At 54.5% G+C, this 22,651-nt stretch overlaps 1 protein-coding gene across 2 annotated transcripts in view; it reads right to left on the bottom strand.

Moving 5' to 3' along the window:
• Nucleotides 1-4,012: 4,012 nt before the first annotated feature.
• FBXO16 (F-box protein 16) overlaps nucleotides 4,013-22,651 on the bottom strand; it is an 86,428-nt gene continuing 67,789 nt past the window's right edge. For both annotated transcript variants that reach the window (XR_011647420.1, XM_058288080.2), the window contains one exon: nucleotides 4,013-12,441. Coding sequence is in view for 1 of the 2 variants with exons in the window: in XM_058288080.2 (XP_058144063.1) it covers nucleotides 12,286-12,441 (156 nt within the window). In the remaining variant the exon portion in view is untranslated. The remainder of the gene's footprint in view (nucleotides 12,442-22,651) is intronic.

Below are 22,651 nucleotides of genomic sequence, written 5' to 3'. Positions count from 1 at the left end.
CGCTGCGGCGTGAGGCCACGGACACGGTTTTCTGGGGGGCTCGGCTGCTCGGCAACCCCTCCGCGCCCTACACCTCGCCTGTCTTTGCGGCGCCCAAGTCCTCCGCTTTCCTCCAGGGCCGCTGCTTGCCAAGGCGCAGCCCGACCCAGCCCAGGCCCGGCTCCCGCGCTGCGGGTCTCCCCCAGGCCCGGGTCTCCCCGAGATGCGCCCTGTCCATAGTCACCAACCTCGGTCGTCTCCCCGTCACCCACCACCCAGCCAGCACACGTGCCCACGGCGAAATCAAATTCCAGTTGCCACTGGGCCAGATAGTCTCTCGCTTTCGCCAACAACTATTTCCACGGGAAAGGTTAGTTTCCACTTGCTCCGTCGCCCAAGACCGGCCACTTAATGTGAGGCGCTAAGTGCAAAACGATCTGCAAGACCAAGAGTTCCAAGGCCGCGCGGAGGTCAACCAGGCCTCCCCCTTCCAAGCGAGGACCCTGCGGGCGCAGCCAGCCCTGCAGCCCCTCTCCATCCTCAGCCTCTGCGATCTGACCGCTGCCACCCACCGCGATGCGTAAAAGGACAGTGGACAGCCTCTTCCTGTGGCTACTTAATTAGAACCAGGGGTCTTTTCTCGTCACCACCCCCTTTCCAATTTATTTATTTTGCAACCTCCTTTACTTCCGTGCAGCGTTGCCATGGCCGCCACCTTTTTCCTTCTAAAACCCCTTTTCCCTGGCTTCTGTAACTCACTCTTTCATTTCCCGGCTTTCAGATGTGCTCCTCTCACTCCTGGACTTCTCTTTTTTCTTTCTTGACAGCATATGTGTGTGTTCCCAAGTCCTGAGTTGCTCTTTCTTTCCTCCCAGTTTTGATCACCACAGTTGTGCCTGTGATGGACCCAGCCTCTAACTCCAGTCCAGGTTTCCCTCCGGAGCCCCTAGTCCTGCTTTTTTAACTTCATGGGTGTCCTGGCAACTCAAAGTTAAAAAGTGAAAAATTAAACGTATGCCTGTGTGCTTCCCTCTCCACTCCTTCGCCCTTCCTTTTTTCCTTTTCCCTCCCTCCTTTCCTTCCTTCCTAGTGGAAATTGATATATATATATCAATTTTTATTTTATTTTTATTTTTTAAGTATATGGGAGTGGGGCAAGAAGGTAGCCCAGTAGTGGTTGAAACCTGCAAGAGGAGGGCGTCAGAGTGGGACAGTGGCCTGGCAGGGTTGGTAGATTGGATACACTTATGCACAGGATTGAACAAATAAATACATTGAGGATAATGAGAGCTAGGTTTCACACTGTTGGAGAGAGAAGACACAAATATGAAAAGGTGGAAAACTTTTGAACTCTGGTATATGGGTTGCAAATGGAGGCGGTATCAGTATTTATACTGACATAGAGAGAGAGAGAGAGAGATGTGTGCATACAACACATGTGTGTATATGAAAGTCCAGTGAGAGGGCCTGAGAGCAGCAACACCCCAGTAGTAATGAGCTCTCCTCAGGCCTGGATCCTGGTCTCTACCCTCCACTACAAGGAACCAGGGCTTGTTGAAAGAACGACTAGCGTCAGGGCTGGGGCAGGGAAAGAAGAGGAGGAGCCTGCATTATCTATACCTAGTTATGCCAGAAAGTAAGGAAATCACAGTACGTGTCAGAAGGACCCAGAAAACAATTTTCAGGGGTTCCCACTGGCCAAAACTGCGATAATCTGAACATCAGCATAAATTACAAGAGTAAAGGATTTTAACCGATTGAATATAATAGGAATCCATGAATCCACATTGACTAATACATGAATAAATAGGTAGGGTTGAAAAGAAAGCTTTCCTTACAGCAGAATGACAACTAATAAACATAGAAGGAATGATGGAATTAGAAAATCACCATTTGGCAATGATCTTAGTAATAATTGTTTCAGGTGAGAAATATCTATATGTGCTCAAACTAATGGGTGAAACTGGGACAAGGAGCAAAATTTTGTGTGGGCTCAAAGTATGTCTTCACAGAATATTTTAGTCATTAGAAAAGGGAGAAAGGAGTAATTTCACACTGGAGAACCTTGGCAAATACCGTCTTAAATAATTAAAGTAAAACCACCAATAATGGGACAAATGGACATTGCTTGCCACCTGATAGGCACAGAAAGCACAGCATCACTTGTGATGTTCTAGTAAAAAATGCATAACCTGGGAAGAAGCATGAGAAAATCAGACAAACCCCAACTGAGGGGTGGTAGTCTGCAGTGTTTTAAAAGGCCAAGGACATGAAAGTCAAGGGAAATTGAAGACTGTTCTAGGTTGAGGACATGCAGAAGACTTGAAAGCTGGGTGCACTGTGTGATCCTGGATTGACCCTTTGGCTACAAAGGACATTATTGAAACAACAGGCAAAATTTGAATGGGTTTCAAAAGAAAAAAAAGAAAATGTAACTCATCACCACACCACCTTGTGGAGCCTCATGTTTTGTGCTGTTGAACTATATTTAATTCATTTTCCTATTACTTGTCAACCAACCCAGCTTTCCCTCTAGTTCCGTCACCCACGTTTAGACTGTAGTTTGCACCTCCACTCCCTTCCTCACCATCCCACTGCTAACTCCTATCAATTCTTCTTTTTCAAACGTCTCACCCAGCTGCCGTTTTAATTACACCTCTACCTTGTTTTATTTATTTTTTGTTTTTATGGCCCTATGTATTGTTTTAAGGATTAAATGAGTGTTTGTGAAAAGGATTCGTGTGACCAGAAGTACTGTGTGAGCGGAGGCCGAGCACATCTCGCCCGGGAACGCTGCTTCTTGCTGCTGTAAACTCCGACTGAGCTTTCTCCGCTGGCGCCTTCACCAGCCCGTCCTGACATGGTTACCGCAGCAGTGTGCCTGGCCGCGCACACCATGCTTCTGCGGCCGCAGCGCGGCCTGATCCGCATTCCCTGCACGGCTGGTGAGTGTTGAACCCAGGTGTCCTGCCTCGTCTCAAACAACCATGACCTTGTCCCAATTACAGAGGAAAGAAGCTGATAGGTGGAATTTTCTCAGCTTATAAGGTTTTTTTGTTATCGTTATTTTGTTTTTTTCTCCCATACTTGTTTTCCACAGAAGTGAGGATCCAAATTTTGTCTGCCAATATAAGCAGATGACAAAAAGGATGAACAAGCAGAAAATAAGTAAGAACAAAGATTTGGCAAAGCAGATCTTGTTCACTTTAACAGTTTGGTTTTCTCATGAGCCCGTGCTTGTACTTTGATTTTTTAAATGCCTGTCAATTGTAGAGTCAGATCCTTTATTAAAATTGCTTCTATTTTTATGATGGAATGAAATCTATCAAAGACTCATCTTGGACAAGACGAGAAAACACTGAACTGCAGAACAAAGTCTAACTGCCTGGGCCTCCCCTCGGGGTTTTCCAACCTTTTCACCTTCTCCTCCCCTTCCTGAATCCTGGGCTTCAGCCAAACTTTTCTAATTGTTCTAATCTCTGTTCACCTATGCATTTTTGTGGTTCCATCTCCCTGGAACTCCGCCCCTGCTCACTACTGTGTGCCAAAATCCCACCTAATCTTAAAGGAACAAATCTACTCTCTATTTGGTGAAAACATCTGAAACCTAAAGGCACTTACTGTTTTTGCCACTCTGGATCCTGAGGATCCTCACTTTCTGTGGTGTCGAGCTGCATTTAACTCATTTCCTATTACTTGTCGATGCAACAATACCCCTTTATACCCCTTTTCTCCAATTACCTTGGAAACAGAGGGTTCATGATTTGGAGTAAGAGAAAATAAGGCTGAAAAGCTATTGGAGAGCTTTGCCAGGTTGAGGAGTTTAACTTTGCTCTGTAGGACAGAGTTCCTTGTTTTTCATACTTGAATGAGCGTATGAGTCGCGGTGGGGGCCTTGTTGAGGAGGCGGGTTTGGGGTGCACAGGATTCTGGACCTGTGCTCAGCGGAAGCTGACTCAATCGGCCCAGGTTGTAGGAGCGGAGATGACATACATGTTTAAATAGGGAAGTGACCCGAAAATAAACCCAGTGATCCAAGAATAAAAATGTTATTGTGTAAACATCCACAAGTCACCATGTGATAGACTGAAAAACCTGCCACACTTTAATTTACTCTATTTAACCGCATGCAGCAATTTCAGTGTAGATGCTGTATGTAGAACATTACCACCAGTCTTCTGAAGTCTGCATAGACCCTTTACAGACTCTGTAATCATTGTGGACTCTTTTTCTTCCTTGATCCACCAACTCGCCACCCCATTGTATTTTGTCACCAGGACCGTTTCTTCTTTTAAACTATCCATTTCATCTCAGCATCAGGGTCCCCATCCCTAATCCAATCCTTCACCATCTTCTCCTTGAGTTATTCCTGCAGTTTCTTAATCAATTCACCTACCAGGAACCTTTTGCCTCTCAAATCTATTGCATCCCACTCATCTTCCTAAATGCTTCTTTCGTTGTATCCCTTTTCTGTGCAACAACCAACAAAAGCTCCTTACTCCAGCCAGCTCAGATGTTGTGCATCATCCCCCCACCATCCGCCCTTTCCATCCGCCGTCAGCACAGGTAGCGCCTTCACCCCTTGTAGCAAAGGCTCTCCTACCTCTGTCCTGTCTGCTGCTCTCCTAGCCTGTGCAAGCCTCACTCTTCCTTCAGGGCGTACAGCAACTTTAATCATGCTACCCCACACTGATTTTGTTGAGCTGCAACTGTTCTTTTTTTTCCCAAAGATTTGTATTTATTTCTCTTCCCTTCCCCTCCTCCCCCAGATGTCTGCTCTCTGTGTCCATTTGCTGTGTGTTCTTCTGTGTCTGCTTGTATTCTTGTCAGCAGCACCCAGAATCTGTGTCTCTTTCTGTTGCGTCATCTTGTTGTGTCAGCTCTCCGTGTGTGCAGCGCCATTCCTGGGCAGGCTGCACTTTTCTTTCACGCTGGGCAGCTCTCCTTACGGGGTGCACTCCTTGCGTGTGGGGCTCCCCTACGCGGGGGACACCCTTGCGTGGCAAGGCACTCCTTGTGCACATCAGCACTGTGCATGGGCCAGCTCCTCACAGTCAAGGAGGCCCGGGGTTTGAACCTTGGACCTCCCATGTGATAGGCAGACGCCCTATCCATTGGGCCAAATCCACTACCCAACTGTTCTTAACATCAGTAAAATGCAGACTGGGGCTTAGGGCCCTGATGCTTTCTCGTCTGTAAGACTTGTAGCCTTATAGTTCCCCTGGTTGCACTGATCATGTCTTTAGAAACCTTCGTAGGGTCTGGAAAATAAACGGCTTATGTATTGAGCACAAAAAGTGGTTTCCTTGTTAGGTACACTAATTGTCAATGGACGGGGACTCGTGAAGAATCGGTTATTTGGTGTGTCCCCATGGTGCAGGCGGGCTCTGCCGTGAAGACGGCCTCGTAACGGAGGTGGGACCTCAACCCGGCGCAGGCTCTCCTGAGTTCTCGCAGGTCACCCGCTGCAAGGTGATGTTCTCTTCCAGAATCGCCGCCCCAGGGCGCCGGGGATCCAACAGCAGTCATTTCCCTCCGATGTGCTGGGGCGGCAGAATTGAGCCCCATCCGGAGAGAGTTGAGAGTACTGGGAATACATATTAAAACAGGATCACTTTGGTCATCCTGGGTGGGCTGCACCTTTCCCAGAGCACACATCGGTGCCCTGCCAGGGCTCGCAGTTCTCTACCGGCTCTTGGTTCTTTGGACGCGGCGGAGTGAGAGTCTCCTTTACAAGTGGGCAGACGGCCGGGCCCGGGAATCGGATGTGCTTCCGCTCCCACGGGCCCGGCAGGCGCCCAGCCGCCCCGGCAGCTCCCCTGCTCTCGGAGCACATTTCTAGGCCACCTTAAAGGCTGTTGGTGTTCGGTGGTGCCCTGAGAGGAGGGACGGCCTCTGACCCCGAGAGGGCGCATCCCTGCTCTGACGTGCCTCAGAACCGCTGTTTTCCTTGAGTTTATATCATGTGTGTGTGAGCATGTATGTGTGTACATGTGTAAGCATGCGAGCACGTGTAAGCATGTGTGACTGTGTACATGTGTGTGTAGCTGTGTGTATAATCATGTGCCAGCATGTGTGTGTGCATTTCTCACTTGTTCTTCGTGCATCTTTTCCCAAATCAGGAGACTGAGGCTCACGGCAGTTAAAGGGCCCCCCCAAGGCTGGGGGGCTCTATCAGAAGCACCGCACCTAAGATTCTTCCCTCCCCATTCGATGTTTGAAACATAAACCAAACGTCCTTGGCCGGTGAGTGTGAGGTAATGGCAAGACACCCGAAGTGGAAACCTCTGTGAGGAGGGGAACGTGTGGGCTAAGACGAGCGATGCTCGGACGGGGGACAGCGACTTGGGAGTCTTCGTCAAAATGGGTTACGACGGGCTGAGGGCCAAGCCTGAGAGGAGAGACGCTCAGATGAGCAGGGAGAGTCGCTCCGAGTTCAAGGGCAAGTCCACCGCTAGGGCACAGGGGGAAGACTCGGAACTGGAGACATCAGCAGGCAAAGGAGGGAACGTGAGAGCAGCAGCTGCAGCACTCGCTAGAGCGAGGGAGGCCTCAGGAAGGAAAACACTCAACCACGCCCCTGCTGCGAGAGGGCAAGGAGGACGAGACGGAGGAAGGACGTTGAAGAGCACGGCGGGGAGGACCACGCGCGGCCTTGAGAACGCGGCTTCCGCGAGGGTCAGGACCGGAACCAGGCTGGTGGGCCTACGGGGAGTGGATACTGAAGAACAGCAGACAAACGCAGGCCTACATGGCTGGAAAGTCTTCAGTAATTTAAAGGAGAGGAACATGCCCGGGGCAAAGGATGACATTTTTAGACCAGTTGTAAAGTGTGGAGTAAAGAATGTAAGACCAGTGAAAGAGGAGGTTTAACCGAGAGGGCGAGGTCCTGGGATGGCCCCTGGGGAGACGGCGGTGGCCATGGCAGCCTTGCCGAGACTTTTGTCTGAACTCACTCAGGGTCCTCGAGACCCTTCCCTCTTCCAGTGCTGGGGCAGACGAGGCTTGTGTAAGAGACACTCGGGCTTCCTCGCCAACCTGCTTTGTGTTCCGCTAGAATGAGGGTGGACAGGGACTGGCTCATTCTAGAGACGGAGCGCAGCAGGGGCGCGGGGCTGTGGCTGGCTCGGCTCTTACTGGTGCGGGGTGGGACGTGCACGATGAAGAAAGGCCATGACGGCAGGGGACCTGCTCCCCGAGAAGCCATGGGGAGAAAGCACGGCCAGAGCAGGGCGAAGGCATCGCAAAGGCGGCGCGCCCGGCAGGTGTGGGCCCGCGGGCCTCGGGGCGACGCAGGAGGACGGTCGCCTTGCGCGCGGATGTGGGCCATCCTGGGCGGCTGGAGCTCGGCTTCTTCAGCTGTAAACTGTGGAAAAAGCACCTTAGCTGTTCAAGGTTCAAACGTGTTAATGATATATGGGAAAGGCACCGTCATCTAACAATGCCATAGAAAAATCAGGATTTGGGTAAAGTCAGGGCAGGGACCAGAGAACGGAAGATATGAGAAATATGCAAAACACAAGGAGAGAAAGAACATTCAAGAAGGAGAGCGTAGGGCACCCGAGAAGCCTCTGCAGCATGAGGAAGACATTTACGGATCAGGGGGTGCCACCAGCTTCTCTCTGACGCGCCGTAAGTCCGACCCTGACCTCGCCCTCTGCACTCCCTGCCTGGGTGGGTAACTGCACATGGGGTTACTTCTTTGTATGCTTCTTTAGACTGTAAGTTCTTCAAAAACTGACACTGATTATTTTGTTTGGTTGATTTGAACAGAATCAAAGACCCAAGTTGAATAACTATTTCCCTAAAGATGTCGATAGAAATTTTAAAAATTCCTGAAAACCTCTCCCAGGAGGAGCGGGAGTCCAGCGGGAGCCACAGCACCCACCCGCCCGCACCCGCCAGGAGGAACAGCTCGTCTTCTGGGATGTTCTGCTGCGGCCACTCACTGCTGGCGAGCAGCCACCTAAGAGGAGACGTGGGGTGTGCAGGGAGGGAGACAAGCATCCTCCGAGACCTTCCAGCTGGAGGAGGAACTCAGGCGCACGCGGAGGCCACAGGGGACGGAGCTGTGGACACGCAGGTGCGCAGGAGCTGGGGGCTCTGGCGGCCGCGCCTCCCGGCAGCTCGCGGGCTCCGGGGCCTGCAGCCAGCCCTGCTCCCTGTACGAGCCAGTGGTGGTGGCTCGGGCACTGCCGTGTCCACTCGGCTCTGCAGGGCCCCCCTGGCTCTCTGCGGTTCATCTCCTAAGCCCACCTCGGCCCCAAGCGGCCCTGCTGCTCAAGGGATGTATACAGGTCCTTTGGTTTTAGGTTTTTGTTCTTAAGTCTAAGGGAAAACAAAAGGAGAATCCAGTACGGTAAGTTCAGGGACACATTACAAAGGATTCAGGACTCCCCGCGGTCCTGGATGCAGCCTGCGCCCGTGCTCGGGGCCAGTGCGTGCCGGTCCCCTCTCCTGGTGGCGACCTTCTCTAGTCCACGTGCTGTCGACGCCTCTTTCCAGCACGAATGTTGAACGAGCCGGAGCCGAGGCACGACAGCAGGTGGAAAACAATCCTCTAATCATGTGAAGACTAGCATCACTGCGGAAGCTACATAGTGGAAAAAGTTCTTCGGGGTCAAACAAATCTGGGTTTACACCCCAGCTCTGCGTCTTTGTGGCTGGGGCCCCCTTCAGCGCATTACTTTATGCCGAATTCTCCATCTATAAAATGGGGATAAGAGAACCTACTTCCTCTAAGGTTTCTCTTGAAGATTAAATAAGACACAGCACATGGGGGAAGCAGATTTGGCTCAACTGATAGGGCATCCGCCTACCACATGGGAGGTCTGCGGTTCAAACCCCGGGCCTCCTTGACCCGTGAGGAGCTGGCCCATGCGCAGTGTTGATGTGCGCAAGGAGTGCCGTGCCATGCAGGGGTGTCCCCTGTGTAGGGGAGCCCCACGTGCAAGGAGTGCTCCCTGTAAGGAGAGCTGCCCAGCATGAAAGAAAAGTGCAGCCTGCCCAGGAATAGTGCCGCACACATGGAGAGCTGATGCAGCAAGATGACGCAACAGAAAGAGACACAGATTCCCAGTGCCGCTGACAAGAATGCAAGAGGACACAGAAGAACACACAATGAATGGACACAGAGAACAGACAACTGGGGGGGTGGAGAGAAACAAAAAAAATAAATCTTAAAAAAAAAAAAGTTAAAGAGTATCTCATTTATGGATCCGCCAGCCACACCCTACCCCAGACCTCCTCCTTCCCTGCAGTTCCTGGGAGTTTCATGGGTGCCTCAGCCTCTGAGGTGACTTTTAAGTTAAAAGAGCTGATGCAAGCGGAAGACTCGCCGCTTTGTGCTCTCGTGTGAGGAAGCCATTTCCAGACCATCCTCGTTACTTCCCAGGACTTCTTCCAGTTGCCCATGTCAGAAATCTGGGATTATCCTTGATGTCACTTCTCTCTCAACGCCCACGTCTAAATTCCTAAGTTCTGTTATTTCTCCTTAAGATCCTCTAAACCCTCTGGTTTCTACTTCTCTCCACTGCCCTCCACCGTCTATTGCACGTCAGCTTTGGGTCTTGCCGGAAGGCTGCAGTGGCTTCCCGGCCCCCAGCCCTGCCCCACCTGCGCTGCCCAGCAGCCAGGGCTCTCGCAGCCAGCCACTCCCTACTAAACCCCAGATCGCTCGGCTACCTGCCCTCGGTTCTGTTTTGGTCCCTTGTCTACTCTTCAGCTTTCTCCCTCATCAGGCCTGCCCCTCTCAGCTCCTCTACAGCTGCAGCTATTCTGGGCTATTTACAATCCCAGCGATAAATCACAGGGACTCAGGGCTTTCCTGGATGCAGGACTTTCGGTGCTAAATCTAGGACAGTTCTGGGCAACCCAGGATGGCTGGCTGCCCGAGGTTTGCCTGGGGTCCCTGTGTATCTTTTTTTTTTTCTTTCCAGGAGGTACCGAGGATTGAACCGAGGACCTCGCATGTGGGAAGCGGGCACTCAACCACCGGGCGACACCGGCTGCCCGGGCCTCAGGCCCTCGTCTGCCCCACCTCTTGACTAATCACCTCGGCCCTCAGCTTGGACAGCTCTTCAGCAGCTCCACAGGGCGGCTCTTTGCTGCCTCCTTGAGAGCTCACAGCACCTCCCCTCTCCGCTGTCCTGTATCTAGAGGCTGCTTTGTCTTTCCTGTTGGCATAAGCTCCTCGCGGGCAGGAGCACTGAGTTCTCCGTCTGCTCCCAGAGCCTCGCGTAGTCTGGTCTCTCTAGAATTAGTATCAGGATCAGCCCACCCCTGCATGACCAGTTGTCGGTCCAGATCGTGTCACTTTGCAGATGCACCAAGGGTGGGTAAGGGCCATGCAGGGGACGGGCGTGGGGCAGACAGCACCTTCCAAAGGCAGCCGCAGTGTCTCCCGCCCCCATATTCTTCCAGAACCATCCAGAACCTTGCAGCTCTTCTTAGTCTACGTCCCCTTTGCTCGAAACTGGACAGGACTCTGTGGCCAGCAGGGCACGGGGAAGTGCCGCTGTGGGACTCCACGGCGAGGATGTAAAAGGTGACGCAGACCGTACCTGGCCTTCGCGGGGCATTTGTGCTTAGACTCCGGCCACTGTGCCGTGAGAACCTGTGACAGAGCCCAGATGAGAGGTGCAGAGGCCGCGGGCGGCTCTGACTTGCCGCCACCCGCTTGTCGCCAGCCTGCCGCCGTGGTAGGGAAGTTCTCACTCTGCTGAGCGGGCCAGGGAGCCGTGAGACCAGAGGCCACTCTCCCACGCGTGCTGATCAATGGCAGCTCCTCAAGAAACCACCGACCATCAGACGCAGCAGCTCAGCACTGGGGGTACACCGGGGCGCAGCCACCATCGCTGACGGAGCCCTTCTTCCTCTCGATATGTCCTTGTCACAGAAGATCCCGGCTCGTTCCACGGACGGACGATGGGGCTGGGGCTCGCCGCGGTGGGGCCCTCTCGCGGTTTCCCGCAGTGACCGACCGCTGACATAGAGAGGGCATCAGGACTCGGGGCGGGCCCCTCCGTGCAGGCCAGCCCGGCTGACTGGGCGCCTCTCACTGGGACAGAGCGCGAGGGCGCACTCCCCAGCAGGGACCTTCCTGGCGGCCGCCCTTCGCCCAACAGCGCGCTCTGGGGCTGCATCTTCTTCCTTCTCGGCCTCAGAGCCCCTGGTCAGCTTCACTGCGATGGTGCAAACGAGTAACATGAAACGGGTCTTGTTTGGCCCTCCGACAGTCGTTCGGACATCCTAGAGGTGCTCCCAAGTCACCGTTTACACCAGCGTTGCACAGACACGTGTGCGTGTCTGCGGAGGGCACGGACACGGGGAAGCGACGCTGTGAGGCTCGCAAGGCTGGGACGCGAGGGAGACGCAGGCTCCGCCTGGCCTTCCCAGAATGTCATGTGTATACATACGACCGCACGTAGCATAAGAACACACGTGTTCAACCTCCTCGACTGTCCCTCTCCAGTTCTGCTTTACCCAGGTGACAAGTAAACTAGAAAGGTGCCTTCTGCCTCAGGTGCATGGGGACTTGAGCTGGTTGCATGAGTAGGGTTGGCCTAGGATGCACGGCTCGTTTCTGCAGCTGTGTCGCAGACCCTGTTTCCCAGTCACGCGCTGAGGTCCCTTTCACTGCTTGAACGTCTCCTGTAGTTTCTCCTTTGGAAATGGACACAGCCCCCCGTTTTGCTGGTTACTCCCCATGTTCCATCGTACCCGCCCCGCCCCCACCCAGACCTCCACCCAGACCCCGGCCTCCTCTCAGCTCAGCCCTGAGGCTGAGTCCCCGCCGGCTGGAGCACAGGAAGGCAGCTGGGAGGCCGACTGCAGGTGAGGGGCCTCGGCCGCGCCCTGCTGCGCTGCGCCACGCGCCCGCTGGGCGGCCCAGCCGGGCAGGTGAGGAAGGCTCCCGCGGGCGGGTTTCTGGGGGCTTCCCGTCCCTTGTCGGTCCTCTCAACCCTGCCAGAGCAAGCCAGCGGCCCCTCCAGAACGCGCTCGCGCGGCCGGGGGGCTGCGTCCTCTGGCCCGAGTGCGCCCACAGGCCTCTGCGCCAAGCCCGTGGTGTCCACTGCATGTCTACTCACGGTCACCAGTGCACCGCCTTTAGGCTGCGGACACCTCTTACTTGAGGCTGTAGTGCTCGCTCTCACATGAAGGTACTTAAACGGGAAGAGTTTCTCACAGAGGGGCCAAGGAAAATTCAGTTTTCAAACAGGCATAACATCCCTTTCGAGGGAAAGGCGTGCCCTTTCTACAAAAGCCGTCTCCCGGTCGTAAATCAGCTTTGGTTCTGGCGCCTGGCTAGGTAGAGACTGAAGCCCCCGAGTGTCGCTGGAGATGCCGCGTGAGAATTTTAGTGGCTGCTTCGGTGGCTGGGAATCCCACCACGTGCTGACATGTCCCATCGAGATGAGCTGGAACTTTTCGCAGGGCATGGGGTCCCGCACTTATGGATATCTAGGGAAGAAAAAGGTATCATTAGGGTGAAAGCCATTAAAACATCGAAGAAGCGAATATCACACTTATTTGAATGATTTAAAGCAATTTCATAAAATCATGGGCCTAGATGGGATTTTGTGAGAATTCCCAATTTTACTCCTCTCTGCCCCCAGGCAGCCTTCACCTGGAGCTACTCATAAGTTCTTCAGTCTCCAAAGTGCTTTCACAAATGTTATTTCATTGGAAGCTCAAGAAAATTCTATGAGGGAGGTAGGGAGGAATTACCATCTCCATTTTACAAAACGAACGAAACCAGGGCCCAGGCCGTGTCCGAGGCAGCCCGGGGCCGCAGAGCGGATGGGCGGCAGAGCTGGGCCTGGGACCTGGGCGCGGGCGGGCGCAGCCCCGCACCGGCCTCTGCCTCTGCGCGTGCACGCACACCCGCTGTTGGCACGCCGGCCGAAGCTCGCGGTGAGGAAGGAGTTCTTCTGAACCCTGGCGGTGCGCAGGGAGGGGCGAGGAGAGAATGGAGACAGGAAGAAAAAGAAATGAGATGCCCTGAGCTTGGAGGGCTGGAGAGCCACGCGTCCTCGAAGCTCGGCTTACCTGGCTCCTGCGGCGTGAAGAGAGCCCACCCGTTACTTCACACCGAGGGGCAGGTCGCAGCTGTCCCACCAGAGCACTCATTACGGGTCCCCGAGTTCTGACTGGTTTGCTTGCCTGTGTTTACAGGGTTTCTATTAACCTGGGGAAATCCCATCTTGGACTTTCATTGAATCAGAAATGCCCGCAGCCTCAGGCCGCCACTCCGGCTAACTGGCCCCTCTCACGGTTCCGTCTTCCTCAGCCCTGCTCTGCCTGAAGGTCTCTTAGTCCTCTACATCTAACCCGTCCTTCAAGGTGCCCCTTCTGCAAGAAGCTTGAGCGGCTCCACCTCAGGAATTTCCCCATCATCTAGACCCCCCAAGTCGTGAGGCCGACTTAACATCTAACACCTGCTCCTGGACATCCGTCGTCATTTCTGAACGTCGTTATTTCTCTCCCCGTGAGACTACAAGTTCCTTGAGTGCAAAGCTGGCATCTAACACTTTATTGATCACAGGTGCCTGCTTATACTACGTGGTGATTTTTCTGGGAAAAAGTTTGGCAAAACTGGGGCTAAAGGTAGTAAGTTGTCAGAATCAAAGAGAAAGGAGGGGAGGAAATGGGAGTAGATAATTTTCCCTCATTTAAAGTTTCCTGTGTTGTTTTAAGATCAGCAAAAGGTAAGAGAAAAAATAAGATTGTTCCTTTGTGTTCTTGCTGCTATCTGAAAAAAAATGTTTTCTTCTCTTTTAGTAACAAAGAAGATAAAATAACACCTGTCGAGTGAAGAAAAAGCCCGGCTCTGTGAGATACGCGCGTGGGCGCCATCCCCTCACCTGCCGAGAGGCAAAGCTCCTCTGTCGCTGTCCCTGAGGCGCCCGGTCCCCGGGCCGGCTGGGCCGTCCTTCCAGCTCTCCTTCCAGCTGTGCCCGTCCTCGGGACGTGGCCTGCGCTCCTCTGCTCTCGGCGGCCGTCACCACCTGTCCTGACCGTTAGGGGTCTCTCCCCTGCTCAAGGGCAGCTATATCCTTCCCTCCTCGCTGTCCCTGGAAGGCAGCCGGCAGACCCTCCTCATTTTAAGACTTGAGTGACCCCCGGCAAGAGAGAGAACAGGAGCTGAGGGAGAGCAGGGGAAGTGACGAGTCCTGACCTTGGTCGACAGCGTCCAGCCACCTGGTTGATGGGTCCCGAGCCGTTTCCTTCTCACCAATCTTTGTACCTTGCTGTGAGCCGCCCCCTCCCGTCCCCCTGCAAGTCTTCCCACAGACAGACTTAGAAACAAGGACAAGTCTATCAGATGGTTGGGTCTTTCCAAGTGGGCTATTCTCATTTCTGAGCAACTCCAGACTGGTCAAGGCAGATTTTACTAAGCTTCTATCCTACCTGGGATTCTTCCTCAAGGCCATTTTCCTACAGCTCTTTAGTGGTTTTCTTCTGTCTGTCCATGTCTCTCTCTTTTAATAAGTTTGTCTCCGAATTGGTTACTTCTCTACACATTCAATATTGAAAAGTTACAAAGGTACTGTGAAAAAATCTGCTCCGCAGATCTCCAGCTCTCTCCTCAAGGGCAACCAAGGTTGCCAGGTCTTGTGCACACTTCCACAGATATTTTATATGGATGCAAGCAAATATACACACACTACGCAAATATATTCCTCCCCGTCCCTGTCTTACACAGTTGGCAAAGTCTACAAACACCACTGCTTTTCTTTCACTGTATATGAGTCTGTGTGTGTGTGTGTGTGTTACAAATCAGTACATGAAAAACTTCCTCAACCTTTTTATGGTTGTATTATAGTCCATTTCTAGATGAACCATGCTGATATAATCTTTTCAGTCTTTTGCTCTTACAAACAATAAATAACCTTTACATATGTGCAAATCTATGTGCTATTGCCATCAGTTTCCTGAAGGGCCATGAAATTTTCCAGAATTTCTATTAGTGAAGCATTTTCACAAAGGGTATTCCTTTCCTACAAAAAGGGGTGAAATTAGATAATTTAAATGTTTTTTGCAACAGTTGAATTTACTATTCTTTTTCTAGAGATATTTACCCAATACGGTAAGGGCTGCATATGTTGTTAACAATGTTTTTAAATGGGCGGAAATAGAAGAAAAGAAATGTAAGACAACACTTTACATGTTGGAAGTCTCCAGTATTCTTGGCTCGTTTCCTGGGCATTTGCACCTAAAGTTTCAGCTGCTGACCTAACTCTCTCCCCGTCTCCCCTGAGCTCCTGGCTCGCACACTCGACTCTTCCCAAGAGAAGAGGCGCCTAGAGCCCAGCACACCCCAAGGGCCCCGCGGGCTTCCAGGCTCCCTGTCCCTGAACCCAGACACCTGGCATCATCCTTTCCTCGGCTGAGCTGTCCTCGCCTGCCGGCTCCTCGAGGGCAGAGGGCAGGGCCTGTCTTGCACCTCTGGTGCCCATCCAGGCCCGAAAGTTATCGGAGTAAATGAGTAAACACGAATGGCTCCTCCGTCCGCCGTCTGAGGGCCACGGCCAAAGCAAACTCTCGGGTGGACTCTGAAGCAGGATCAGAAAATTCCTGTCTTCAGGCTGGACGTCTGTCATTTGGCCCAGAAAAGACAGCGCCAAGGCCAGGCGGCCACCGGGGCTGAGCAGAGCGACAGCGGGGCAGCGTGCACCTTCCAATTCCCCTCCGTTCCCGTGTTTCTCACTCCCCAACTGGATTTTGCCTGGTTCTCTAGTTATCTGCAGAAAACCTACAAACGATCTTTGAGATGAGCCCTGGGTCAGCCCGGGGGCCAGTCAGGAGAGCAGACGGGGGACGGTGAGGAGCGGGGGTGGGTGCAGGCCGGCCGGACGACTCCTGAGCACATCGACTGCCCCTGAAGGATGCAGGGCTCCTTTGCTCATCTCCTCACTCCTCCCACGAAGGGGGCAGAGGGGCGATGGCCCTCACTAGGGAGGCCTCGACACTCTTTTTATGACCTCCGGTTCAAGGGCAATACGGTAATAGTGTACATCAATATGGCTTTTTGTGCTTGCGAATTATAAAGTCAGACATTTTTTGTTTTAGCTGTAGAGGTGGCTTAAATTTGCCCAGTAACTTGCCCGAGCACAGGCTGGGGACCGCACAGCAAGTGGAGGTGCAGGCGGATGCGGGGAGGTCCGACCCAGAGGAGAGGGGCTCAGAGTTCCTGGGGGGTGGCCGAGGCCCCAGGACCCATCTGGGAGTTCGTGAAGGGGGCGCTGCTGTCCTCCCGTGGCCAGGCCAGCCTGGTCACCTTGCAGGCTCCCTGCTCTGGCTAACCCGTGGGAAGTACCACTACCCATCTTTTAAATATTTTTTTATTTCCATTTTTTATTTATTTCTCTCCCCTTACCACTCCCCCCCGCCCCCGGTTGTCCGCTCTCTGTCCATTCGCTGTGTGTTCTTTGTCTGCTTGTATTTTTTTCAGTGGCACCTGGAATCTGTGTCTCTTTGTTGTGTCATCTTGCTGCATCAGCTCTGTGCGTGTGCAGCGCCATTTCTGGGCAGGCTGCGCTTATTTTGCACAGGGCAGCTCTCCTTATGGGCTGCACTCCTTGTGTGTGGGGCTCCCCTACGCGGGGACACCCCTGCGTGGCACAGCACTCCTTGCACGCATCAGCACTGTGCGTGGGCCAGCTCACCACATGGGTCAGGAGGCCCTGAATTTGAACCATGGACCTCCCATGTGGTAGGCGGACGCTCTGTCCATTGGGCCAAATCCGCTTCCAGACTACTCCCTCTTTTTTTTGAGGTCATTCAGCTTCTGCTAGAAGTAGAGGTGAGGTGTGGGGAGAAATAACACGGCTTTCAAGGAGCCACAGACTGGTCTGTGTTCCTGGTTTGAAACCTCAGGGTGAAACTGTCAGCTGTAGAGGAAGACAAGGTGGCTTAACCAGATTTTGAAATGCAAATCCAAGACCAGCCTGAGGACAGCATTCAGCCCCCAAGCAGGTGATACAAGGCGGGGATGTGCTGCAAATGTGCATAAGCCATAGGTTTGAGTAGCTGTAATGATTGGGAACTGGTATTTCAAACACCATGTCGTATAAAATCAGTTTCTAGAGTAGTCTGTGGTAAAATACTATATTACTAAATGTGATATATATACTATTTAATTTTAAAATTCTATTTATATATACAGTGGTACTTTGGTACTCATCATTAATTGGTTCCAGGAAACGGGACAAATACCAAAAATGACAAGTACCAAAACAAATTTTTCCCACAAGGAATAATGTAAATAAATGTAATGTATTCCAAACCAAAGACAATGCACATTTTTAAGGCAATGCGTAAAAAGATAGGGTTGTATATCATTACTTTACATGAGAAGTAAACTTAAAGATTAATACTTAAGTAAAATAAAAGCCTCCCTCTTCCTGTACTGAGAAGAGCCAGGCCTGACGGGATGGAGGAGAGTGGCGAGGAGGAGAGGCACTCGGAGCTGCATGGCAGGAGAGCCCCTCCAGGGCAACATCGGGCACTTGCGCTTGAGTTCGTTCTCTTTTCTGCCTTTTTTCAACTTGTGCCACAGGCTCTGACACAGAATTCCTTCCAAGTGTGTAACTAGTCATTCACTGAACTCACATTTCTGCTTGTCACAGCTTTGCCTGGACGGTCCTTCTCTGCAGTTTTGAACCTCTGCCCGTTTTGCACACATTTCTTTTCTCAGGGAACCCGGGGCCTCCTCCCTCACCTCCTCCTCACCTGAAGAAATCTCTTCAGCACCTCTCGTTGCTGCCCTCCTCCCGTTCCCGCAGCTCCTCAGTGCTGAGCTCTTCACCACGTGCCTCCACTGACTCCTCAAAACCAGCAGCATCGACCTCCAGACCCCGGGGTTGACCGAAAGACACAACGTCCTGCACAGCTGCCCTCTGCACCTGCAGGCTTGGGTCAGCCTCACACCCTTCCAAGCTTCCGGCCACCAGTTCTCCCATGCCGAATCCATTGTCCTATAAGAGACTTGGTTCCAGGCTTTATCAACAGGGTTCAGGCAGGGCAGGACACTGAAATGCTCATTCCAGAATTCTGTGGGTGTCAACTGGGTGTCAGGTGATCTCAAAGCACTTCTGGAAAAGTGCCCTGAGGTACAACTTTTTGAAGTTTGGAATGACCTGCTGGCCCATGGGCTGGACAAGGAGTAGTGTTGGGGGCAGGAGCCTTACAGTGATGAAGCCGAGCTCCCCCAGTAGTCATCCTCCAAGCCTGGAGGGTGGGCAGTGCATTGTCCAAAGGCAGGAGAGCTTTCACAGGCAAATCTTTCTCCAGCAAATATTTTTTCACCAAGGTACCAAATACTTCATCTATCTACTTGGTGAAAAATTGCTTCATGACCCACGCTTTGCTGTTTGCCTCCACATCACATGCATGGAATTTGCTTTATTATGACATGACGTTTCTTGAAAACTCGTGGGCTTCACGATGCTAGACCAGTAGAGGCCCGAGTTTTAAGGCCCCGCTAGCATTCCCACACAATAGAGGGATTGGCTTGTGGCCTGGTAATGCTTCTCCTCTTTTGTGATGAAGGTTCTACTTGGCATTTTGTTCCAAAAAACTCTGGTCTCATCACCATTAAAAACTTGGTGGGGAATAAAACCCTCAGTCTCCGCATAGTCTTGAAATTCACTGACGAATTCCTCAGCAGCCTTGGTATTAGCACCCGCTGCCTCGCCGTGCCTCACGACCCTACGGTGCCGATCCTCCTTTTAAAATCACCCGACCAGCCGGGGTTGGCCTTAAAAACCTCAACACTCTCGTCACTCCGTTCCGGTTTGCTTTTCAAAAGATCGGCAGGCAACACTTTCACTTTTTCACATATGATGGCTTCTGACACGCTGTCACATGCTCACTGCTTCTCATTTTCCAGAGTTAAAAACGGCTTTTCAACTTCCTCGAGGATCTGGCACGCTGCTTTGTTGCTGCTTTAACATCAGCCTTTTCATCGCTTCTTTATTCCTAGCGCCGGCGAAGACCAATGCTCTAGGCACACCGTATTACCCAGCAAGATCCGTCACGCGAATACCATGCTCATATTTACCTGTTATTTCTATGTTTTGCTCAATGGTGGTGCAAAGTAATTTTCTTTTCTGCTCAGTGCTATCACTGCTCATTTTCTTAGGACCCGTGATGAGAAAAAAAATGCAAAAATACACAAAATGACCACAGAAGCTAAGGTAGGACCGCAATGGGATGTTCACAGAGCAAGAGCTACCACGTGACTAACGCATGCTCCTTTGTTTCATGCGGAAAGGGGAGCGAGTCACCAGGCACCGACACCACATTCTAGCTTGTGTGTCGGGTACCAAACAAATGACGGTAAACAACAAGTTTCAAAGCAGTTGAGGACTGAGGTATGACTGTATTTATATATATACCCCAGTAGTAACAGTGATTAAAACATGTCAAAGCTAAGATGTGTATAATGAGCAGAAGTATGGCATGACTCATAAACATGGTTCTTCTCTTGTGGTAGATCCTGAATAGAAACTAATTTGTGTCAAATATTTTGTGTTTAAATAAAAATGAGTAGCCACTTGACACCTGCCTAAATGTTCAGTGAAAGAGAAGCAGCAGGAATTGCTCTAGTCAGAAATCCCAGGGTAATTTATTATGTACAGCACATTTAAAACAAGAGGCAAGGAGACAGAGCAAGCAAACGAAGCTCCGTGGGAGGCAGAGGAGCCGTGCAGGGACGCTAAGCACTGGTCCTTCCTGGGAGCTAACTTTGCCCCCAGGATTCTCAGTAATCAGGGCTTTTAAAATGTTCGGTGTCAAAAATTAACAATAACCACCACCCTGGTTATTAAGCAGTGGAAGGTACATAGCGCTGAGCCCACCACACGCGTTCTTCAGTCCAGGAGCCTGGACGAGAAAGCAAAGCCGTGGTGGAGGCTCGAGGCCCGCAGGGCTGGGCGCCGAGGAGCCGGAGCCCGCCTGGAAGCTGCCTGGGCCGCCCTTCCTGACGGCGTGCGCCAGGGGGAGAGGCCACGGGAAGAGGAGGAAACGGAGGGAGACTGGAGAGGAGGGCTGGAGCCCCGACCGGCGCCCTCGGATGCCTGGCAGCCCTCACGCCCTTGTGCCCTCAAGTCCCTTGTCCCCTCGCCCCCTCATGTCCCCTCACGTCCCTCGCCCCCTCGCGTCCCTTGCCCCCTCATGTCCCTTGTCCCCTTGCCCCCTCACGTCCCTCGCCCCCTCATGTCCCTCCCCCTCATGTCCCTTGCCCCCACCCCCTCACGTCCCTTGCCCCCTCATGTCCCTCACCCCCTCATGTCCCTCGCCCCTCGCCCCCTCATGCCCCTCGCCCCCTCATGCCCCTCGCCCCCTCATGCCCCTCGCCCCCTCATGTCCCTCGTCCCTCGCCCCCTCATGCCCCTCGCCCCCTCATGTCCCTCGTCCCTCGCCCCCTCATGCCCCTCGCCCCCTCATGCCCCTCGCCCCCTCATGTCCCTCCGCCCCCTCATGTCCCTCGCCCCCTCATGTCCCCTCGCCCCCTCATGTCCTCTCGTCCCCTGCCCCCTCGCCCCTCACCCCCTCGCATCCCTCGCCCCCTCATGTCCCTCACATCTCGTCCCCTCGCCCCCTCATGTCCCTCGCCCCCTCACGTCCCTCGCCCCCTCGCCCCCACCCCCTCGCATCCCTCGCCCCCTCGCATCCCTCGCCCCCTCATGTCCCTCACATCTCGTCCCCTCACCCCCTCATGTCCCTCGCCCCCTCATGTCCCTCGCCCCTCGCATCCCTCGCCCCCTCATGTCCCTCACATCTCGTCCCCTCATGTCCCTCACCCCCTCATGTCCCTCGCCCCCTCATGCCCCTCGCCCCTCACCCCCTCGCGTCCCTCGCCCCCTCGCGTCCCTCGCGCCCTCATGTCCCCTCATGTCCCTCACCCCCTCATGTCCCTCGCCCCCTCATGCCCCTCGCCCCTTGCCCCCTCATGTCCCTCGCCCCCTCATGCCCCTCGCCCCTCGCCCCCTCATGTCCCTCGCCCCCTCATGTCCCCTCGCCCCTCGCCCCCTCATGTCCCTCACCCCCTCATGCCCCTCGCCCCTCGCCCCCTCATGTCCCTCGCCCCCTCATGTCCCCTCGCCCCTCGCCCCCTCATGTCCCTCGCCCCCTCATGTCCCCTCGCTCCCTCATGTCCCTCGCCCCCTCATGCCCCCTCATGTCCCTCACCCCCTCATGTCCCTCGCCCCCTCATGCCCCTCGCCCCTCACCCCCTCGCGTCCCTCGCCCCCTCGCGTCCCTCGCGCCCTCATGTCCCCTCATGTCCCTCACCCCCTCATGTCCCTCGCCCCCTCATGCCCCTCGCCCCTCGCCCCCTCATGTCCCTCGCCCCCTCATGTCCCCTCGCTCCCTCATGTCCCTCACCCCCTCATGCCCCTCGCCCCCTCATGTCCCTCGCCCCCTCATGTCCCCTCGCTCCCTCATGTCCCTCGCCCCCTCATGCCCCCTCATGTCCCTCACCCCCTCATGTCCCTCGCCCCCTCATGCCCCTCGCCCCTCACCCCCTCGCGTCCCTCGCGCCCTCATGCCCCTCGCCCCTCGCGCCCTCATGTCCCTCACATCTCGTCCCCTCGCCCCCTCATGTCCCTCGCCCCCTCATGCCCCTCGCCCCTCGCGTCCCTCGCCCCCTCGCGTCCCTCGCCCCCTCGCGTCCCTCGCCCCCTCATGTCTCTCGCCCCTCGCCCTCTCATGCCCCTCGCCCCCTCATGCCCCTCGCCCCCTCATGTCCCTCGCCCCCTCATGTCTCTCGCCCCCTCATGTCCTCTCGTCCCCTCGCCCCCTCACGTCCCTCGCCCCCTCATGCCCCTCACCCCCTCGCATCCCTCGCCCCCTCATGTCCCTCGCCCCCTCATGTCTCTCGCCCCCTCATGTCCTCTCGTCCCCTCACCCCCTCACGTCCCTCGCCCCCTCGCCCCTCACCCCCTCGCATCCCTCGCCCCCTCATGTCCCTCGCCCCCTCATGTCTCTCGCCCCCTCATGTCCTCTCGTCCCCTCGCCCCCTCACGTCCCTCGCCCCCTCATGCCCCTCACCCCCTCGCATCCCTCGCCCCCTCATGTCCCTCGCCCCCTCATGTCCCCTCGCCCCCTCATGTCCCTCGCCCCCTCATGTCCCCTTGCCCCCTCACGTCCCTCGCCCCCTCGCCCCCACCCCCTCGCATCCCTCGCCCCCTCATGTCTCTCGCCCCCTCATGTCCTCTCGTCCCCTCGCCCCCTCACGTCCCTCGCCCCCTCATGCCCCTCACCCCCTCGCATCCCTCGCCCCCTCATGTCCCTCGCCCCCTCATGTCCCTCGCCCCCTCATGCCCCTTGCCCCTCGCCCCCTCATGTCCCTCGCCCCCTCATGTCCCCTTGCCCCCTCACGTCCCTCGCCCCCTCGCCCCCACCCCCTCGCATCCCTCGCCCCCTCATGTCCCTCGCCCCCTCATGTCCCTCACATCTCGTCCCCTCGCCCCCTCATGCCCCTCGCCCCCTCATGTCCCTCGCCCCTTGCCCCCTCATGCCCCTCGCCCCCTCATGCCCCTCGTCCCTCGCCCCCTCGCGTCCCTCGCCCCCTCGCGTCCCTCGCCCCCTCATGCCCCTTGCCCCTCGCCCCCTCGCGTCCCTCGCCCCCTCGTGCCCCTCGCCCCCTCGCGCTCTGGCAGCT

Source organism: Dasypus novemcinctus, chromosome 25 (assembly GCF_030445035.2).
Source record: "Dasypus novemcinctus isolate mDasNov1 chromosome 25, mDasNov1.1.hap2, whole genome shotgun sequence".
In the NCBI taxonomy this organism is placed as follows: Eukaryota; Metazoa; Chordata; class Mammalia; order Cingulata; family Dasypodidae; genus Dasypus; species Dasypus novemcinctus.
The sequence above is the reverse complement of the archived record's forward strand: the minus strand, read 5'-3'. Positions and strand labels throughout refer to the sequence as shown.